Genomic DNA, 17,766 nt, shown 5'->3' on the forward strand with positions numbered 1-17,766 from the left:
TTTTAGTCAGTACTGACGTAACAGACCAAACATTTTCTCTTAACTTTTCTCAAGTGTTGGGCATGGCTCTGGTTGCAGGTAAGATTTTCTTATCGCTCCTCATCAGTTATATCGGATTTGCGCGCAAAGTTGTTATGCGCACTGCAGCTACAGACGTAAGATTAAGAATAGATTTAAAGACTAACAGCAGTAGAGAGCATATGAGCATGCAAAGTCTAGATTGACTTGTGCAAAATTATGTTCTTGTCTGATGGTTCAAGCATCTATCCACCCTCAGGCTTTAATTACTGTGTGAGGATAATGAGTCAAATCCAATCAGTTCTCTCTGTTGCTCTTAATTTGTATGGAGCTTCTATTTGAAGCCAACCGCTTCAGCCCTTCACACCAGCTGCCCTGGAGTGACACCAGGGCTCTGGCTGTGTGGCTGTGTGGCTGTGTGTGCGTGACCTCTGCCACATCCATGAAAATCAGCTTGTATAATTACTGAATTGGCCCATTATTGGTATGTGTAACAATTGGTAGAATTTCTTGAGCACGGTGGCTGTTAATGCAGTTTTATACACCACAGGAGATAAGTCATAGTCTCACTGCGAGGGATTACATCCAAGTATACATATTGCTGCTGCAGAGAAAGTCACTTCATTCAGCTATTATGAGTCTGACAGACAAGACTAAATGCCCATGTGTGTTATTGTGTGTGTCTGTGTGTGCTGGCTAAAGAGACCCTGAAACCTTAATGGATTCCTGCAGAGTGAAGGACAATCATAGCCCATGGCCAGGCCAAGCTTATCCTCTGCTCATCTCATCTCAGCTCAGCTCAGAGCCAGCCACAGCTCCAGCTAGGCCTCAGGCCATCTGGCTGGCACGCTACCACATACACACAACCTCTCACACACACATAGACACTGAATCCATCCCTCAAGTTAAGATCCATGCTTGTTGTGAATACACCATTCAGACATTTCTGCATGGATGCAAGATGAATCCTTCTGTATATCTAAACTTTAAAACCCACCTTAGAACTGCAACTTGTCAAAAAGTGGTTGCGTTGCTCTGAATTATGTCGGTGTGAAATATGATATATTAATGACACAAGCAGAGATTTGCAGGGGTGCTAGAAATAGGATAGTTATCTAGCTGCCACACTGAAATTTACTGGCTCATAATGGCTGTGCTCAATTAAGGCTAAATATATGCTGTAACAGCTGGGCCAGAGAAAGATATACCTGGGAAAAAAAGACAACGGATTTAGGTCCATACATGTTTCATAACCAAGTACATATCATTGTGATTCAGTAGACTTTTGCCTAGTCATTGACTATATAAAGTGTAACTGTAAGATCTAAGTGAGATATCATAATGTTTCACAATTATATAAAGCTTATCAGCATGCATCCAAGGACTGAAAGGTACATTGTTGAGCTTGTGCAAAAAGTTCTGTGCAAATGTCTTGAGCCATTATTATTCACCTTTTTGCTGCAATACAGCCTGAACTGTCTTAGGCAAGCTTTCTTGTATCTTCTTTAAGTAGTGTTCAGGAATAGTTTTTGAGGCTACTTAAAAGAAATTCTAAGGTCTTTTTTGGGGATGTTTGCTGCCTTTTGTTCTGTTTTCTGTCATGATGATGCCATCCTGCTTCAATAATGTGGCGATCTGGGCTCTGGGGAGGTCAGCCCATAATTGATAGTGTTCTGTTGTGCGTTTGTATGTGTGTTTTTTTCTGTCCAGATGTGTTGCCATTGCCAATCAGATGCTTTCCAGATGGTGTTGCATGGTGATTCAACATCTGATGGTGCTTTTCATAATTTTGTCAATTTTGACAAGGTCCACACACCCCAACTCCATTTCAGGCAGTGGTGTCTACACTACTGCCTGAAATAGAGCTCAAAAGCCTCCATTAGCCTTCATTGTGTTTTACAGAAGGTTGTGGACACTCACTGTTGCACCTCTCTCCTGACCTTCCCAGTACATACTGATCATTCCACTGATTTTCAGTCTAGTTCTTGTGTTATTTGGCGTACCTCACCTCTTTTCCCTGTTTTTTTCCCCTTACCAACTACTTTTTGACAGGTTTCTATTGAGACCTTTACTGATAAAGGCTTAGTGAACTGTGGATAGAGCCCAGTTAGTTAGTTCTGCCAATTCATTTTTTTTCCAATGTGGTCAAATCCTTTTAAATCAGGAGATAAGCCAAGTTGTCTGTTTTGTGTGGACTCAACACGTTCATTCTAGTTAGTTGTCTTTTATATGCCTAAAAATTATTCATAGTGCAATATTAAGTGCCTTTACAAACAAACAAAACTAAATTCTTTGAAAAGGGTCAAGGACTAGACTGAAATTGAGAAAATAGAGTCAGTGTCCAAATTAAACGTTTGAAATACCATCAGAAAGCCTGGTGCTCAAGACTACTTTTACCAAAATTAGAAAAAAGTCTGGCTTCTTAGAGGCAAAATATAAAGAAATGACAAGTGGCTCAAGATGTTTACACAGCACTGTAAATATATGCACTTCTTTTGAAACTCTGCTGAAGAAATAGCTTAAAGGAGATCTTCGCAGCTCAGTGGCAGTATATGGAACTGAAAAGCCAGGAATGCTGTATTTACCATTTAAATTTGCTTGGTATGTAAAGTGTGGTTAATGTGTGAGCTGCTGCCTCTGGTAGGGACTAATATTCTTTGCGCCAACCTACAGTGTAAGCTGACTAAGTGTGATCACTCCTGGTGGCCCGCTTCACTTTTACTTCCCTCTTGGCTCATTGTAAGGTTATAATCACTGGCCAGCTGTACACTGCTGCGTATTCACACCACAGGGTAGTTAAGACGACAAGGCCACACACTGACACTACGCATTGTATCCCCACTGTGACACAAGAACTCTGTGTGTATGCATGGATGTGTGCAAGTGTATGTGTGCTTGAATGTGATCTTGCATACTCGTCTGCACAGTGCGTCTGCGTATGTGCTAATTTGCTTCTGTGGGTCTTGTGCGTTTGAGTGTGGACTTGTTTGTCTGGCCTCGCCTGCTGTTTGCATCTCCATGTGCTTTAATTAGTATGCGCTTTTGCATTTAGGCCTTTGTGATTTGGCACTGGCACTGTATTCTGGCGAGGCATAAAAGATTTGAAGTCTGTCTGTGCTAGTCATTCAGCCTTAATGGCGTTAGTTACACAACTGAACTGAAGTCCCTGCTCCATAAATGGGTGGCATTTAGAAATATGAGCAAGTCTGATGGCAGTGAATCATGTAGCACAGTGCTGCAGAGAATGTCTGGGATGACTGACATTGACATTGACCCAGATGGGCACTCCTTCTGAATGGACAGTGGCTGAAACTTAAGCACTGCTAGCTCAGTGTCAGAAAAGGAAAACAGCCCTGCTCTGTGGGTTTCAGCACTAAGAGTAGTGGGGGAGAGGGGCTGACTCAGTGCCCTTGTCTGCTGCTGAGCCTGTCTGGCAAGGGGAAGCGCTGTATAGTGAAAGCCTTGGTTTATAAAGAAGTTGCACCCTGTTAAAGTACACCTACCGCCACTCTGTGTAGATTTCACAGGATTCCCACCATCTGGGTCATATGTATCACGTCCTCCTTACTGACACTGCAAAGGAGATCTCGGTCGAAGCCTTCTGGTCCTTCAGGACAGCGGACAGCTCCACACCTAGCTGTCTCTGAAGCAGCTCCAAATCTAAGGATGCCATTTTACCAAAAGAAGTTTTAAAGTCAGTTCAGTACCACGGATAGCAGCTCTCACAGGGCCTGGCATGAGGCTCACAAAAGGAGCGTTGGCTGTCCTTCAGTTTCACTTCCAGATCACTCACTCTACTCCTGTCTACTTCTGTTCAGTCTCTGTGCCCCTGCCTTCACCTGCACTGTAAAGGAAGCTGGCAGCCTTTTTTTTTAGGCTGAATGGAGAAGCAGTTGGAAAGGTATGCAGTTATGGAGAGAGCTGGAGAGGCAATGAGTGTCTCTCTCAGCACCTCTTTGCAGGCCTCTTTCATGCCTCTCAGCCTGGCTCAGTGATTAACCCTGAGTACCCCGCTTTCCCTGCTGACCCTTCTCCACACAGAGCCGCAGCAGTACATTGACATGCCTCTCAGACAGCTGATTACCAGCAGTGGGTGTGCAAATGGTGTACACACCAGAGTTGAAAATGCATACAGATGCTCTCTGTCTCTCTTTTTTTTTTTTACTTCTTTCACCTCTATTTCCTCTCTTGCTCAGACCTAATCCAACATTTCTGATAGGTAGAATACACTAAAAGATGCGAGAAAGTACATTGGGATGAGTATGATAAGCTGCTGTCTGGCAGTGTGTAGGAGTTTGTTAACATTTGAAACTCTCACAGTTTGTTTCACAAGTGGTGCAGTATCTCATTGCAAAAGCTGGTATGTCTGCAAATCCTTCATGCCAATATGTGGAAAATGGTCAGCCAGGCTGTGCATCAGTAGCACTGCAAAATTACCATTCAGTGAAGGCAAGTCAATAATGGCTCGTTTGTGTTTTACATGAGGACAGCAGGAACCACTTTAATACCACCTGCTCCTGTCAAACATGCATATATGATTTACAATCACACGGAACAATGAGGTGCCTCCTAAAAGTGTATATTAAGGTTCAATGAGTTATCAATAACTTTGCCTCTCTCTCTTTCCTCTCCAGCTCTGAGCCGGTCAATGATGCCCTTCGGTTTGATGCGCCGGGAGCTCGCGTGTGAAGGCTACCCGATCGAGCTGCGTTGCCCTGGAAGTGATGTCATCATGATTGAGACGGCTAACTACGGCCGCACCGATGACAAAATCTGTGACGCAGACCCCTTTCAGATGGAGAATGTGCAGTGCTACCTGCCCGATGCCTTCAAGATAATGTCACAGAGGTGACTATTGATCTGTTTAGATCTTGTGTGTGTCTGTGTTTGTGCAGAGTAAGAGCCCGGTATTGGCAGAGGAAACAAGATTTTATTTCACAACACAGTTCCTCTAGATTTACTTGCTTTTCCTCTTCAGATGCACAATTTGGGCACCTCGTGGCAAATTGTAGATCTTTTTTTGTAATAAAATTAAGTAAAACCAATGTCAAACTTAGGCTTTCCTTAAATGCCATTTAATGTTTCATTTTTATTTAATTAAGAATATAAAATGACAATAATTGTAGCAGGTGGCACACTTTGGGAGGAAATTGTTATCAACTAACTATTCTTAGTGACAGCTCTTGCTAACATTATAATGAAGTTTGAGACTATACTGGTGGAATTGTTAGTAAAGTAAGTATTAGGATCTTCCAACTTTAAGTACATGAAAGAAGGGGGGAAAAGTATTAATATTTGAAGGAAGTTTAGTTGTTTAATGTGTGTTTGCTCCAGGATTTTATTTACTTCTCTTCACTTAAAAATAACTAACAGGCAATTTGCCGGGGGGCACATGAACTTGTGCATTCAAACGTTTCTTTGGGGAAACACTGAAGTCAGCATACTTGACTAACGCTGCTGCGTCTTGGCAAAACTTTTATTTGTATGGAATTGTGTGTGTGTGTGCGCGAGTGTGTGTGAGTGCGCTTAGTTTCATGTATGCATGAGAATCTATATGTTTATTGCTGGAGTATTTGTAGAGCTTCCTACAGCTGCTCTCGGTGTTTGTGCTCAGCATCTGCTTCATTTTAGCTCAGATCAATGGAAGCTCTCTTCCAGCTATCCATCACGCTTGTAATGGAGGCACAGGGTGCTAGCTTGAGCAAGGGAGGGAGGGAAGTAGTAGGGGGTGGAGGAGAAAATTGAGGGGGTAAAGGAAGAAGAAAGACTTGTAGAAATGATAGGATGATAGAGAGAGTGCAGCAGAGATTTGAGATATGAATGGAGAGAAAGACTGCGCAGTGGGGAAATGCTCAAAGCTGGATAGAGAAGGATTATGTGGTGAGAATAACTAAGTGCACGTGCGTGTGGATGTGTATCATTGCTCCTGTGTGGATGTGTTTCGCGGTGTGTGCAACTGTGAGAAGGCATGCAGCGATGCGGTTTAGATGTAGGTATTATGTGCATATGAATGTTTTCCCTGTGCGTGTGGTGTAGAGTATCTGCCTTAGCCCCCCTCGTCCTTCCCTGTTCTCTCACCTCTAATTGCTCCCACTCACAATCCCCCAGGAGAGGAGGTTCTTACGTCACTCGCCCTCTCTCTGCCTCTTCCCTCCCTCCATGCTTCTCTGTATCCTTCATCCCACTTCTTCCCCCCCACATTCTCCCTCCCCCTCTGTTTCCACCTCCCTTCGGGTGCAGCTGTCACATGATCTAGTCTAGTGTGAAATTACTCCCTTCCCTACCGTTCCCTCTGTCTTTCAGAGCCTGAAGATATTTTTTTTTATTTTTTTTTTGGAATACAACCCCTCCTCCCTGTCTTTCTTACAATGGCACTCATCATTATTTTTATTACTTGCTTCCTCCCTTCTCTCTCTTTTCTCGCTTCCTACCCTGCTGTCTCATCTCACAGGTGTAATAATCGTACTCAGTGTGTGGTGGTTGCGGGGTCAGACGTGTTCCCAGACCCCTGCCCAGGGACCTACAAGTACTTGGAGATCCAGTATGAGTGTGTCCCCTACAGTGAGTACTGAGACCCTGTCACACCTTTCCACCTCCCCGCCCTCCCTCACCCCATTCACCGCCCCTCCCATCCTTCCCTGTACCCTCACCTGAGCCTCTCTAGTCCTCTTCAACCCCCCCCACCCCGAACCCTAAAAAAAAGATGACATTCTTATACTCACTCGTGCTCACTCGCTCTCTCTGGATTTTCTCAACACAGCCAAAGCAAAACAAGACAGACAGCCATCCTCACCTACTCTCTCTGTCTCTCTCTTCTTTCTCATACACTGCACAGGCACATACACGCCCACACTCACAGAGCACTAAACCTTTTTTCTTCATCGACAGATTGACGCACCAGTAGCTGAGAGGGATTTTCACATGGGGGAAGGTGCTCCACAAACACAGGGTCCGATAAGCACTTTACGCACACCCACAGCAAACACAGGGTCAGCCCTTATTGGCAATCACAGCAGTGTAACGCACACCGCCCCACACTCATGCACTGATTAACCCAGGGGCAGGCGACTGCCTTTATCTGGTGCCAAACACCTTTGCTGTCCCTCTGATTTCCAATAAAAATTAAAATTGGGCACAGTGAGACTTTAAGGCAGGGGGTGTTGTGTGTATACCACACCTCACAATATGAATGTTAACACAAACAGCAAAGGGCTTATTTTAGACCACATGACCTGGAGCGCCAGGCAATTTAATGTCCCCATGGTAACGGCTGGCTTCCTCACTGCTTTGCTCAAAACTATGTGGCAGGTGTGACTCTACACATGCCCACACACACATACACACAAGTCTACCTTACACTTGCAAAAAGGGAGGGAGGGGGGGAGGGGGCACCGTTGCTTTTTTCTCTCTTCTCTTGAATCTTCCATTCTGAGCAAGCATGTACACACAAACAAGAGCACACTCACACCGCCAAAGGAGCAGACACAGCTAGGATTATACGGTGATGTGTTGATCCTCACTCATGTGAAAATCTCCGCTCAGTCTCCCCTCCTCCCTCTCATGTATTATTACTCTCAGCATTGATCCCCTCACTGTGCAGGTGCACGTGGCTGGAGGGGAGGAGCAGTGGCGCTCCCCTCCACTGGGCAGAAGCAGAATTTGGGGTTCAGGAAAGGGTGGTGGGGAAGTATGAGAGTGTTGTGTCAGAGGGGTGGAGGACAAGAGGACATTACTGGGGTGGGGGAGCTATTTATTTCTCATGATAGGGTGTGGGATAACTGTCTCTACTTTTTCCTCAGGTGCAGTTGAAGTGAGCCACAGGATCAAGACTACACCAAGCTGCTAACTTCCTTTTCTTTTCCTCTTCCTCACCCTCCTCTTTATCACTTCTCTCTGAGGACTCCAACTCACACTCACTTTATTATTTCTCACAGTCAGCATCACCTCTTTTTTTAGCCCTTCTTCTCTGTCTTTGACTTTCAATCTTCACTCCATGGTCTTAAATCTTTATTCTTTGTCCTGCTACGCTTATTCTTCCTTTATTTTTACTCTCTGACCACCAGTTTGCCACACTAGCTTATCATTCCACTCTATCATTTTTCTTTTGCTGTCCCTGTTATTTATTTATTTGTATTTTTACAGGTACAAATATGCAAAGCATCCAGGGTTTTCCAGGTGCCACTTTTCAGTCCTCACCCTTCCTCTGCTCAGTGCTATGTGCACTTAGTTTAGCTTATGAGAGGCTGTGTTGACTCAGGTTGCGGCTAGAGTCATATATGAGAAGGTTGGTTTCTTACATTGGGTGATATTTTCTCGTGTGGCTTTTATTCATAGCCTTCCTAGTGGTAATGAGAGTTCTTTTCAAGTGTCCTCTACATTTGGTTTCCCTCTCTTCCAGTTGATATTTGTGGTGGCTATATTTTTTCCCTCCACACTGATATGACTTTGCTTGTTAGTCCTTTAATAGTCCTGTGCTGTTGCTCGGTTTCCTGCATTGTCCATAGAGGGTCAAGGTAGCATTACTTAGTTGTGCCTGCTTTCCTCTCCTCATGCATTCTAACCTTGTCTTTTTCCCCCTGACTGCACAAGGGAGCTTGTTCTCTCACTGCAAGGCAATCAAAGGGATGATTAAATAGCTGCTGACTTGCATTTTTCCTCCTTGTGTTTGGGGGAAAAAAACTTTCTTGATTGTGTCTGAAGTATGGCACGACTTAGAAAATTGGAAGCTGATCCTCCTATGATATAAAGTCTCGCTTGTCTGAGGTGACAAAGAAGAGCCAATTACCCCTGTCCTCTGCCACTCTCCTCCACTGGAGAAGCAAAAACACTTAACTTGCGCACCCTCACAAAAATAGAAACACGCGTGCGTACACAGGCGATGCACGCTACTCAAACTCTGCAGGCTGCTCTACGTATTTGTGCTCATCTGACAAACTAAATACGACCTGACACATTCAGACTCAGAGCTGGAACTGTTCATCCCAAAACCTAGTCACCGTCGCACCACACGCCACTCAACTCGGCCACTTTTAATTACCAGGAGAGGGGGCGCGTCGCTCTCTTCAGTTCTGCCTCAGCAGAGATTTGTCAAGATTAATTGAATTTGCTGCAGCTAATCGCTCTGGTAATGCCCCATCATTTATGTCTGGTTGGGATTGCTGGGCACTCTGGTATCATCTAAGACTGACACATGGTTTTCATTGGTTGTCTTGACAAAAAGGTGAACAATTGAGAGATGATATGTAAGGGCTGTGTGGCATGGCAGCTGAGATGGTGTGCAGCCATGTTGATGGCTACGAGCGATGTTTGCTTTTGACAGGGTCCTCTGTGTGAGAGCTGTGTTTCCAGTCACCTGAAACGGCACGGTGACAGGCAGTGCTGAGCTGACATACACACACACCTCAGCTGGCAGAGCTCAGACAAGGGTCTTGCACAAGTATGTGTGTGTGTTGCTGTGCGTGGGATTGCCTTGGCAAAATACAACAAAGCGCCAACTAGTCAAGTCATATCTCATCGGCTGTCCAGCCGTTGCCACGTAGCATTGTTTTTGCCATCCGGAACACAAGACGACAAAATGGCTCAAATGAACTCTCATTTCACACTGGCACAGCCTGCCGTAGCCTGCTAGATCCCATTAAGACATCACAGATCCATGGATACAACTGCAGGATGTGTTTACTGCAGTTAAACCCCTACACTGCAGTTTTAACATAGATGTACGCAGAGTTAAAATAAATCTATCCCACGAGGGAGCCTTTACCTGTTCCCCCTCTTTCTCCAGAACACTGTGCTACATCATTATTGATTCCTAATGCTCCCTATTGGGATTATCTATGCTAGCCATGCCAGAGCTAGCAGACCTTCTCTTGTGGCTCTTTTGTTTCTTCAGCTTTTATATATCTGGTTAATATGCACAGTGCAGGTGTCTGTACAGGCTTTACAGACGAGAGTTTCTTAGCTTAATTTTATATCCTCCAGTTTTTCCATTTATATTTTGGTACTCTGCCGCTGTTTCACTTTATAAAATTGATTCTTCCCCACAAATGTATTCAGCACTGCCTCTTCATTACAAGACATCACTTTTTGGACACAAAGCCACTGGAAATGATAGTTGACTTGTCGGAAGGAGTTTGTCAGTCGCAGGAATAATGGCATTGTAATATGACAAGTTTTCAGGGGAGGAGGGGAAACACTTTGATGTAGCTGAAAATGAAATTCTATTAATATGTATAGGGACACCATTAGATGAGTGGCTCATACATGTCTGGTGAATGAGAAGCAGGAAGCTTTGCTTGGGCCATGGAAAGAGATGGCTCTTTACCGTGAAAAATGCGAAGTTTGAGAAGGAGACAATAGGAAGGGGCCGAGGAAGAAGAAGCAGGAGAGGACACGCTAGAAGGAGGCCAAGTGTTCCTGCAGTGCTTCGGCAATATGTGTGCGTATTTGAGAGCGTGTGTTTTAGCTGTGCTCATTAGTGTGGGAGTAATTGATAGGGTTGTAGAGAACACTGAGCGGAGTGATTAAGGGGAAAGGACAGTGGCTTATTTCTCAGAAGATCCCTGAAAGAGAAACGCTGAATGAATCAGACAAACAACCAAGGTGGCCTTAAACTAACCTCCAACTCACTGTGAGGACAGTTTGATGAGTTTCCTTCTCCTTTCTCTGTGTTTATGTGCGTGCGTGTGTGTGGGCACGTGCATGTGTGTGTGTGTGTCCTTAGAAATCTGTAAAGATCTTGTGTGTGTTGTTTCTTTGTGTCTATTTTTCAGGACAACCAAGAATGGAAGAACAGTGTCAACAGAAGTCTTCCATCTTCTTTGATTTTAGTCTTTTTTTTTTTTGCAGCATTGAAGAAGTTTCATTCCCCTCTCTCACTCTCACTCACTCTCTCTCTCTCGTTTTCTCTCTACATGTCACTGCATCATTTCCCTCCTGTTCTGAAAAACATACACAGTGGTGCATTTATAATATTGTGTTTAGCACAACAACTTTTTAAGGACTGCAGTCTCACACTTGCATGAAGAGATGAGGTTCTGCAGTCAGTAGAAACCTGGAACATGGAAAAACTCTGTATATTTGAATTCTGGTGTCCTCATCTACCCCCTGCAGCTGTTTCACAGAAAGGATGAAAGCTCTGGATGCTCTGTGGCCAGTGTCAGCCTCCCCTAACCTTGGAGCTAATGATTGCACTCACAGTTGGTGGCAGGCATGTAACGTGCCTTTTTTTCCCTTTTTTTTTTGGTCCCTGCCCCAGCATCACAAAACTTGCACTAGTTTCTTTGCCTTGTTTACCCCTCTAGGATGAAAGTGGCTTCCACTCCCCAGGTCTTCATGGAGGTTGTTTGTCCAGTTTGATCTTGGCATACGATGATAAATGATCATGTGGCTGCTGATGCTGATGCCGCCTCTGCCGAGGTGCATCCCCCACACAGCTAAGGCAACCGCTGCTATCACTCTTTTTTTCTTTCTTTTTTCTTTTCTATTCTGTTTGTCTTTGTAAAACTCTCTTTCTCTCTCTTTTACCCTCTCTCTTTTACCCTCTCTCTTGCTATCACTTTTTTTCCCTATCTTTACGGACAACCCAGTGAGGTGTCGTGACAATTTCACAGCGCTCCCCAGGGACTTTCCACGACACATACATGACAATCACGCTCACAGTGGGGATCCACCAGCCATGTGGCTTTTGACATGCGTCTTTCTCGAGACATTAGAAGAACAACTCTCACGGCACTGGTGCCTCAGCAAACATGGAGAGAAGCTGAGTGCTGTAATGTGAAAGGCGGAGCTGAAATTTTTGCTTGCTTCTCCAATAGTCTCCAGCTGCTCGTGAACCTCCCTCAACACCCCAACACAAGCAGGCTCCTACCAGCGTCATGGATATTGAGGGAACCACGCCTTACCTGCCCGTGTCAGCTAAGGCCTCAGCGTGACTCAACACACCATTCTATTGATTTGTGTGTGATGAGCCCGCTGTAGATATTTCTCTCATCTCTCTTTTGTGTCTGCCCTTTTTTTATTTTCCCTCCCCTCCCCCCCGACTGTGCCTCTCGGTTCCTCTCTGTGTTTCTCAGGCGTTACACTCTGTCAAGCCCTCCCTTTCCCCTGTTGTTTGTTCTTTTTTTCTTTGATGAGCCAGTCTCGTCCAGGCAAGCCAGCAGCTCCCCATTGATTAGATGGTCGATGGGTTGAGTGTTTTTGCTGGCTTCTATAGCAGGCATCCTGACTCTGTAAATTGAGCAAAGCCAAAAGCACCGCTTTCTGTAGATCAAGGGACCGCTCTAATGTCAACACAAACTGCGCTTGGAGAGAGTGGAAGAGAGACAGAGATTCAACGATCTCTCCGAAGATAACCGGTCACAGATAGAGGCATATTCATCACCACCTCACCATCTCCCATTTCTCTATCTATTTCTCTGCCTTCTCTGCTCCTTGTTTATTTCCACAGCAGAAGACGACTGTTGCACAAAGACGCCCGTCTCACTTTCTCTCTCCGCCAGGTTTCTGAAGCTGCACGAGGGCACGAGGGAAAAGCGGGGCTGCAGAGAGGGAGGGGTGTAGCAATAAGATGGGTGGAGGTGGGGTCGAGAGTTTGTGGTTGGGGGTGGATTGTGTTGTTGGGGGATTATTGATAAATCTGAAATGAAATGGAAATGGATTTAAACCCAGGTCAGGCCATTTTCCCCTTCTCATTTTCCATTTGAGCCATCCTTTCTCTGAGTAGCCAACCATAACACAGACAGATAACTTGCTTTAAAAAAAAAAAAAAAACAAACAAAAAAAAACAAAAGAGAGAGAGAGAAAGGACAGCGCTTTATTTAATCTCAATTTTCTCTTTTTTCCTGCACCTGTTTTTTCTTTCATTCCCTTTACTTTCCCCCCCTCTCTCTCTCTCTCTCCTTCTTACTGTCTTTCTCTTGTATCTTTCTATCTCCTTCTGTCTCCTTCTTTCTCCTTTTTTCCGATGCTTGAATAGAAGTGGATCAAAAAGGTAAAGACCACAATGAACATAACAACCACAGCTCGCCCCTTTCTCCCTCCTCCTCCTCCTCCTCCCTTGTCTCCCTTCCTCCCCCATATTCCCTCCTAACCCAGCACCTTGTGTAGTGGTCATGTTTGATGTTGATATCCCTCCCTTTTCTTTCTCGATCTCTAATCGTCTCCTTTGCTCCTCTCTTTCTATCTCTCTTTGACTTGTAACCAAAACTCTAAAGTCCTTCTAGATTTCCTCCTTGGTTCTGATGACACCAGCCTGACCTGCACTCATGCACACACAAACACACGCACAGACAAACACATGCACAGACAAACACACACACACAAACAAAAAGAAGCATCACAGAAGGTCAGTCCCGTATCTAAGAGAGATAAACGAGAATTTAACATCATTCCTTTCCTGTATGAAGAAGCACATCTCAGCCTAAATGTACAGACAACATGCATCTGTGTCATTTCATGGATGGCATATTTTCCTCTTTTCCCATCCTTTTTAGAAACCATATTTCATATTCACTCTGTTGCCTCACACGCCTGACAATAGAACTGTCTCATTATTCAAATCTCATATATTCGCATTTCGCAAGTAGCTGTTCACTCATTTCGATATTTCAGTGTATCTGTCCCTACAGATCTGAGAGAAAAAAAAACACGTTCTCCTCTTTCTCTTCACATTATTCAGCTGCTCTTTTTTTCCCATGCTTTATCTCTTGCCTTCTTTTTTTTAGTTTCTCAGGACAGATTCAAAGTTTGCTGTTGTTGAAATCTTAAAGCAAAAAAAAACAAACAAACAAAACAAATCATTCTGTTAAGATAACAAAGTAACTTGGCAAAGTTGCTGTCAGATCATTGCCTCAGTGTCCCATTTCCAGGTACTTCAGTGTCCTTCTCCCATTTTTCTCTGCTCATTTTTATTTAATCACGTTTCCATTAACTCCTCTTCTCTCACTACCCCTTACTTATAACACATTTTCTCCGTTGTGTTTCTCACCCTTCCTTTCTCTTGTTCTCTTCCCACTGCTTGGTTTATCTCTCAGATCACATCTGACCATCACAGGCAGCTGCAGGCTCTTTTATCTTGTCTTACACTGCTCTTCCTCCTCTTCTCTCTGCCCTCTCTACCTCTTTGCAGACTTTATCCCCGCCACCTCTCTGTTTTCTTTATTGCACATGCACAATAAACTTGTCTTGCCCTCCCCTCCTCCCCTCCTCCACCAGTACATGTCCACATCAGTCCATCCCTTCCATCCACTTCCTTATGTGTTCAAGGAGAGGGGAGGAGATGGTGGAGGGAGGTGTATCCCCCGTAGGGAGGGCTTCGGCTTCTCGTAATGGCTTCTCTGATGCAGCCGGGCCTTGCCGCAAGCTCTCTTAAAAAGCCCCAATCAGCATGGCCAGGAGCCACAATCAGAAGCTACTAAAAAGCAAAGATAGACCTGGCACGGCACACATCAGGTAGAGAGCAGTGGCCATCATTTTCAGCTTTTCCATGAGGCTGTACCCTCCCCCCGCTCTCAGGTCCCCACCCTTCTCAGCACTCTCTGAAACCCTACTTACATCTGTCTCAGCCGTTTCCCTGCCTGGCACCGTATCTGGATCCATATGTTGGAGGAATTAACTCCTTTAGAGGTTACCATTACCTGGTTTATGGACTCCTTTGTCTGTTGTGTCTGTGGTTTTCATTAGCATAGATCATTGTCACATTTTTCTCTCACCGCAAGCAGCCATTTTAGCTCAGTCTGCTGCTTGCAGTGGAATAGAAAGCGTCAAAACCCCCCTCCTCCTGCTTCCACCTCAACCAACTGGTTCTATTTATTTACTTCTCTCCTTCCCACTAACACTTAAATACATAACCCTTTCCCCTGTCTGCCCTCCTACCCATGTCCACTTTATCCATTTCTTCCTTTCTCTGTGCGTGGCTGAAGTAATATTCCAAAGTTGTGTTTTGCCCATGTCTGTCACAAATAATCTTTAATGATTCATCCGCTGATTGACAGATTGGGTTCTTGGGTTGATGACTTGTATCTCTTGGTGTTGATGCCACTGTTCAATGAATGTCCACCACACTGTCAACCTACCTATTATGAGGCAATTTTATGACTGTGTCGGCATTAGCCGCCTCTCCCCTCCTATCATTCCCTCTGTCTCTTTTCTCACCCTTTTTGCTGACAGTCGAGCAGCCCAACAATCCACGTCATTGTAGTATTTCCTTTATGACAGGACCAAACAAGTGTCTTTTTCTTACCCCCAATTGTTTGCTGATAAAGGAAAAGAAGCAGTTAAAGGAAGCAGTGTTAGACTGCTGAGCAGTATCCCAGTATCACCATGGAGGGTGGAATTGGAGACCATCTGAGGACAGAACTATTACTTACACAAACAACCCTACATGTGACTTAGAAAAGTGAGAGGGAATGAGTGAGAAACCACTGCATTGTGTGACAGGAAAATACAAAGAATGGCTGTGAATGGCAAAAGGGAGGAAAAGTGGTTGCTATAGAGACGATGAGTCAGGCAGCATCCCCTCATTAGGAATGACCCACCACACACAAGCACAGTCATGTGACCGTGGCGGCGCAGACACTCTTTTCAGTGGCCCAGGGAGAAGATTGCAAGGATTGACTGTACATGTAGAAGCCATTGCATTGTTAGAGCCAAAGAACAGAGACGTGAGTGAGTGAAGCAGCTGGTCATGAATACAAAACACAGCGGCTGGTTTCAGGGCTGTTAGGGAGAGACAGTATGTCTAGGAGACCTGATTCAGAGCAGAGGGAGGGTGAGGGTAGGTAGCAGGCTCGGTTAATGTTTCAGCTGTGCAGGCTTGTTGTTTCCTTACCTCTCAAGCCTCAGTCAGCTTGTTCTGGGTATGCCCCTCTGTTTTCTACAGTATCTGCTGCCTGTATCCTTTGCAACCTCGTCCTGATCAACTTTCCTGTCACTCAGTGTCAGCTTCACGCCATAGAAAAGACTTTGCTTTCAGTGGGTGCTATCTCTTGCTGTAGCCCTCTTTTGGTCTCAGTGAAGGGTATTCTCTGGGGTGAATGTTTGGGTTGATAAAGGTTCAGTTTGATACCTGCCTCTTCAACTGTCTGGATAGTGTGTACCTGCATGCATTTTTCTGAGAGCGTGTGTGTCCTCAAGCTTCATGTCTGTGTATGGTTGTTGTTGCTGTACTGTGTTTTTACTCCCAAAACCTTACGCCCCTTATAGTCTAAAAGGAAGCGGAAACACAAGGCGAGCCCCTCCCTTCTCTTTCCTTATTTTTCTCTTCTCTCTGTCACTATTTGTCACTCCTCAGCAAATTAACTCACTCCTAATTCTCATTTCACAGGAAATAACCTATTTACTCTCTCTTACTCCACTCTCTTCTTGTTTGCACACACAGAACACGCTCGCATCCTTCTTCACACTTCTTTTCTCTTTGTGCTTTTTTCTTTCTCTCTCAACATGCATGCCCACCCACACAAGCACACGGACATCCACATACACACTGAGACACATCTACAAACACTTATGGGCTAATGAATGCACCAACATACCATCAGGAGACTCACTGCACTGCACACTCATGCGCACACACTAACTCTTAAAGCCCATTAACTTGTCCAGCATGGATGCGGGTTACCATGCCATGCTCCATCCTGCCCCCTGCTGCCTATTTACTGCACCTGCCAGTAACAGGTGGGGGATTCAATTAGAGCAGCACGCTCTCAGCAGTCAGTCCTGTGAGCACGCCATGACTGTGGACTGGACTGGGCAAAGGCTTGGGCTAGCAGAGCCAGCACAGCCCTCAGATCCCTCTAGGTAAAATAAATATAAATATATATAGTGGGGGAAAAACACCCACAAGGACACCACTTAAGAAACAGCTGCCAACTATTGGCAGGGGGTGTTTAGATCATCAAAGTCAGACATTAACCATCACCATGACGCTGTCACATCGAGCGTTGAAACAGCATGCTTAAGACAACGAAAATGAAAAGTCTAAATTTAGCCTAAAGCTGTCAGCGTTCACTTTTAATTGTGTTACCAGTCGATCACAAATGGGTGAGAGACACTAATGGGAGAAATTCACTGTCATTTTCAGGAAAGTTCCGGAGCTTTCATCACTTTACACTCCAGCCTCATATTGACATGTAACAGCTGACCTGTGCCTCCACGGGAAAGGGATTATGGAGATAAATAGTCAATTATTACAGCAGCATTTCCTAGTATGTGCGGTGGTAATTGGCATGCTAGAGTATGATAGCTACAGCCTGGGTTTTAATCCTGATAAGGTAAGTTTCATTAGCCATCTGGCTAGTTTATAGGGTAAAGAAATGGTTGTGTCTTCGCTGCCTAGTGACTTCATTGGGATGATCATGACTCCAAGATTTCCATCCTCACCCAAACAAGAATTAATCTATTTATCTCACATAATCCCACATGGCTCTACTACAGCTAACCTGATCTAGCCAGACTAGGATAATACCTAATCTCAAGACTTATGCCTAATGCTTATTGCCTAATGCCTAATACCTCATTCAAACTGTGGACATAATAGCCTATTGTACTATACTCTACAGCTAGATTTTTGCTGCTCTGGCTCCCAGCTGCTACAATTCCCCTTCACAGTTAAAAGGAGCGAGAGAAAGGGAGGCAGAGCAAAAGAGGCAGAAAAAGCTGGTAAACAGGAGAGCAGTCGGAAAGGCTGAGAAGCACAGGCCAGAGTTAATGAAGCCCCCTAGGCAGGGTTTGCAGGGTGTGAAGCGTGGCCAC

General features: G+C 44.8%; 1 protein-coding gene across 4 annotated transcripts in view; it reads left to right on the forward strand.

The window, feature by feature from the left end:
• adgrl1a (adhesion G protein-coupled receptor L1a) overlaps positions 1–17,766 on the forward strand; it is a 94,811-nt gene that overhangs the window by 47,316 nt on the left and 29,729 nt on the right. For 2 of the 4 annotated variants that reach the window (XM_085155791.1, XM_085155789.1), the window contains exons 3-4: positions 4,653–4,866; positions 6,470–6,586. In XM_085155791.1, the coding sequence (XP_085011917.1) occupies positions 4,653–4,866; positions 6,470–6,586 (331 nt within the window). Of the gene's footprint in view, positions 1–4,652; positions 4,867–6,469; positions 6,587–12,991; positions 13,007–17,766 lie in introns of all 4 variants that reach the window. The other 2 variants (XM_085155790.1, XM_085155792.1) reach the window with 2 other exon arrangements.

Source organism: Neolamprologus multifasciatus, chromosome 4, assembly GCF_963576455.1.
Source record: "Neolamprologus multifasciatus chromosome 4, fNeoMul1.2, whole genome shotgun sequence".
NCBI lineage: Eukaryota > Metazoa > Chordata > Actinopteri > Cichliformes > Cichlidae > Neolamprologus > Neolamprologus multifasciatus.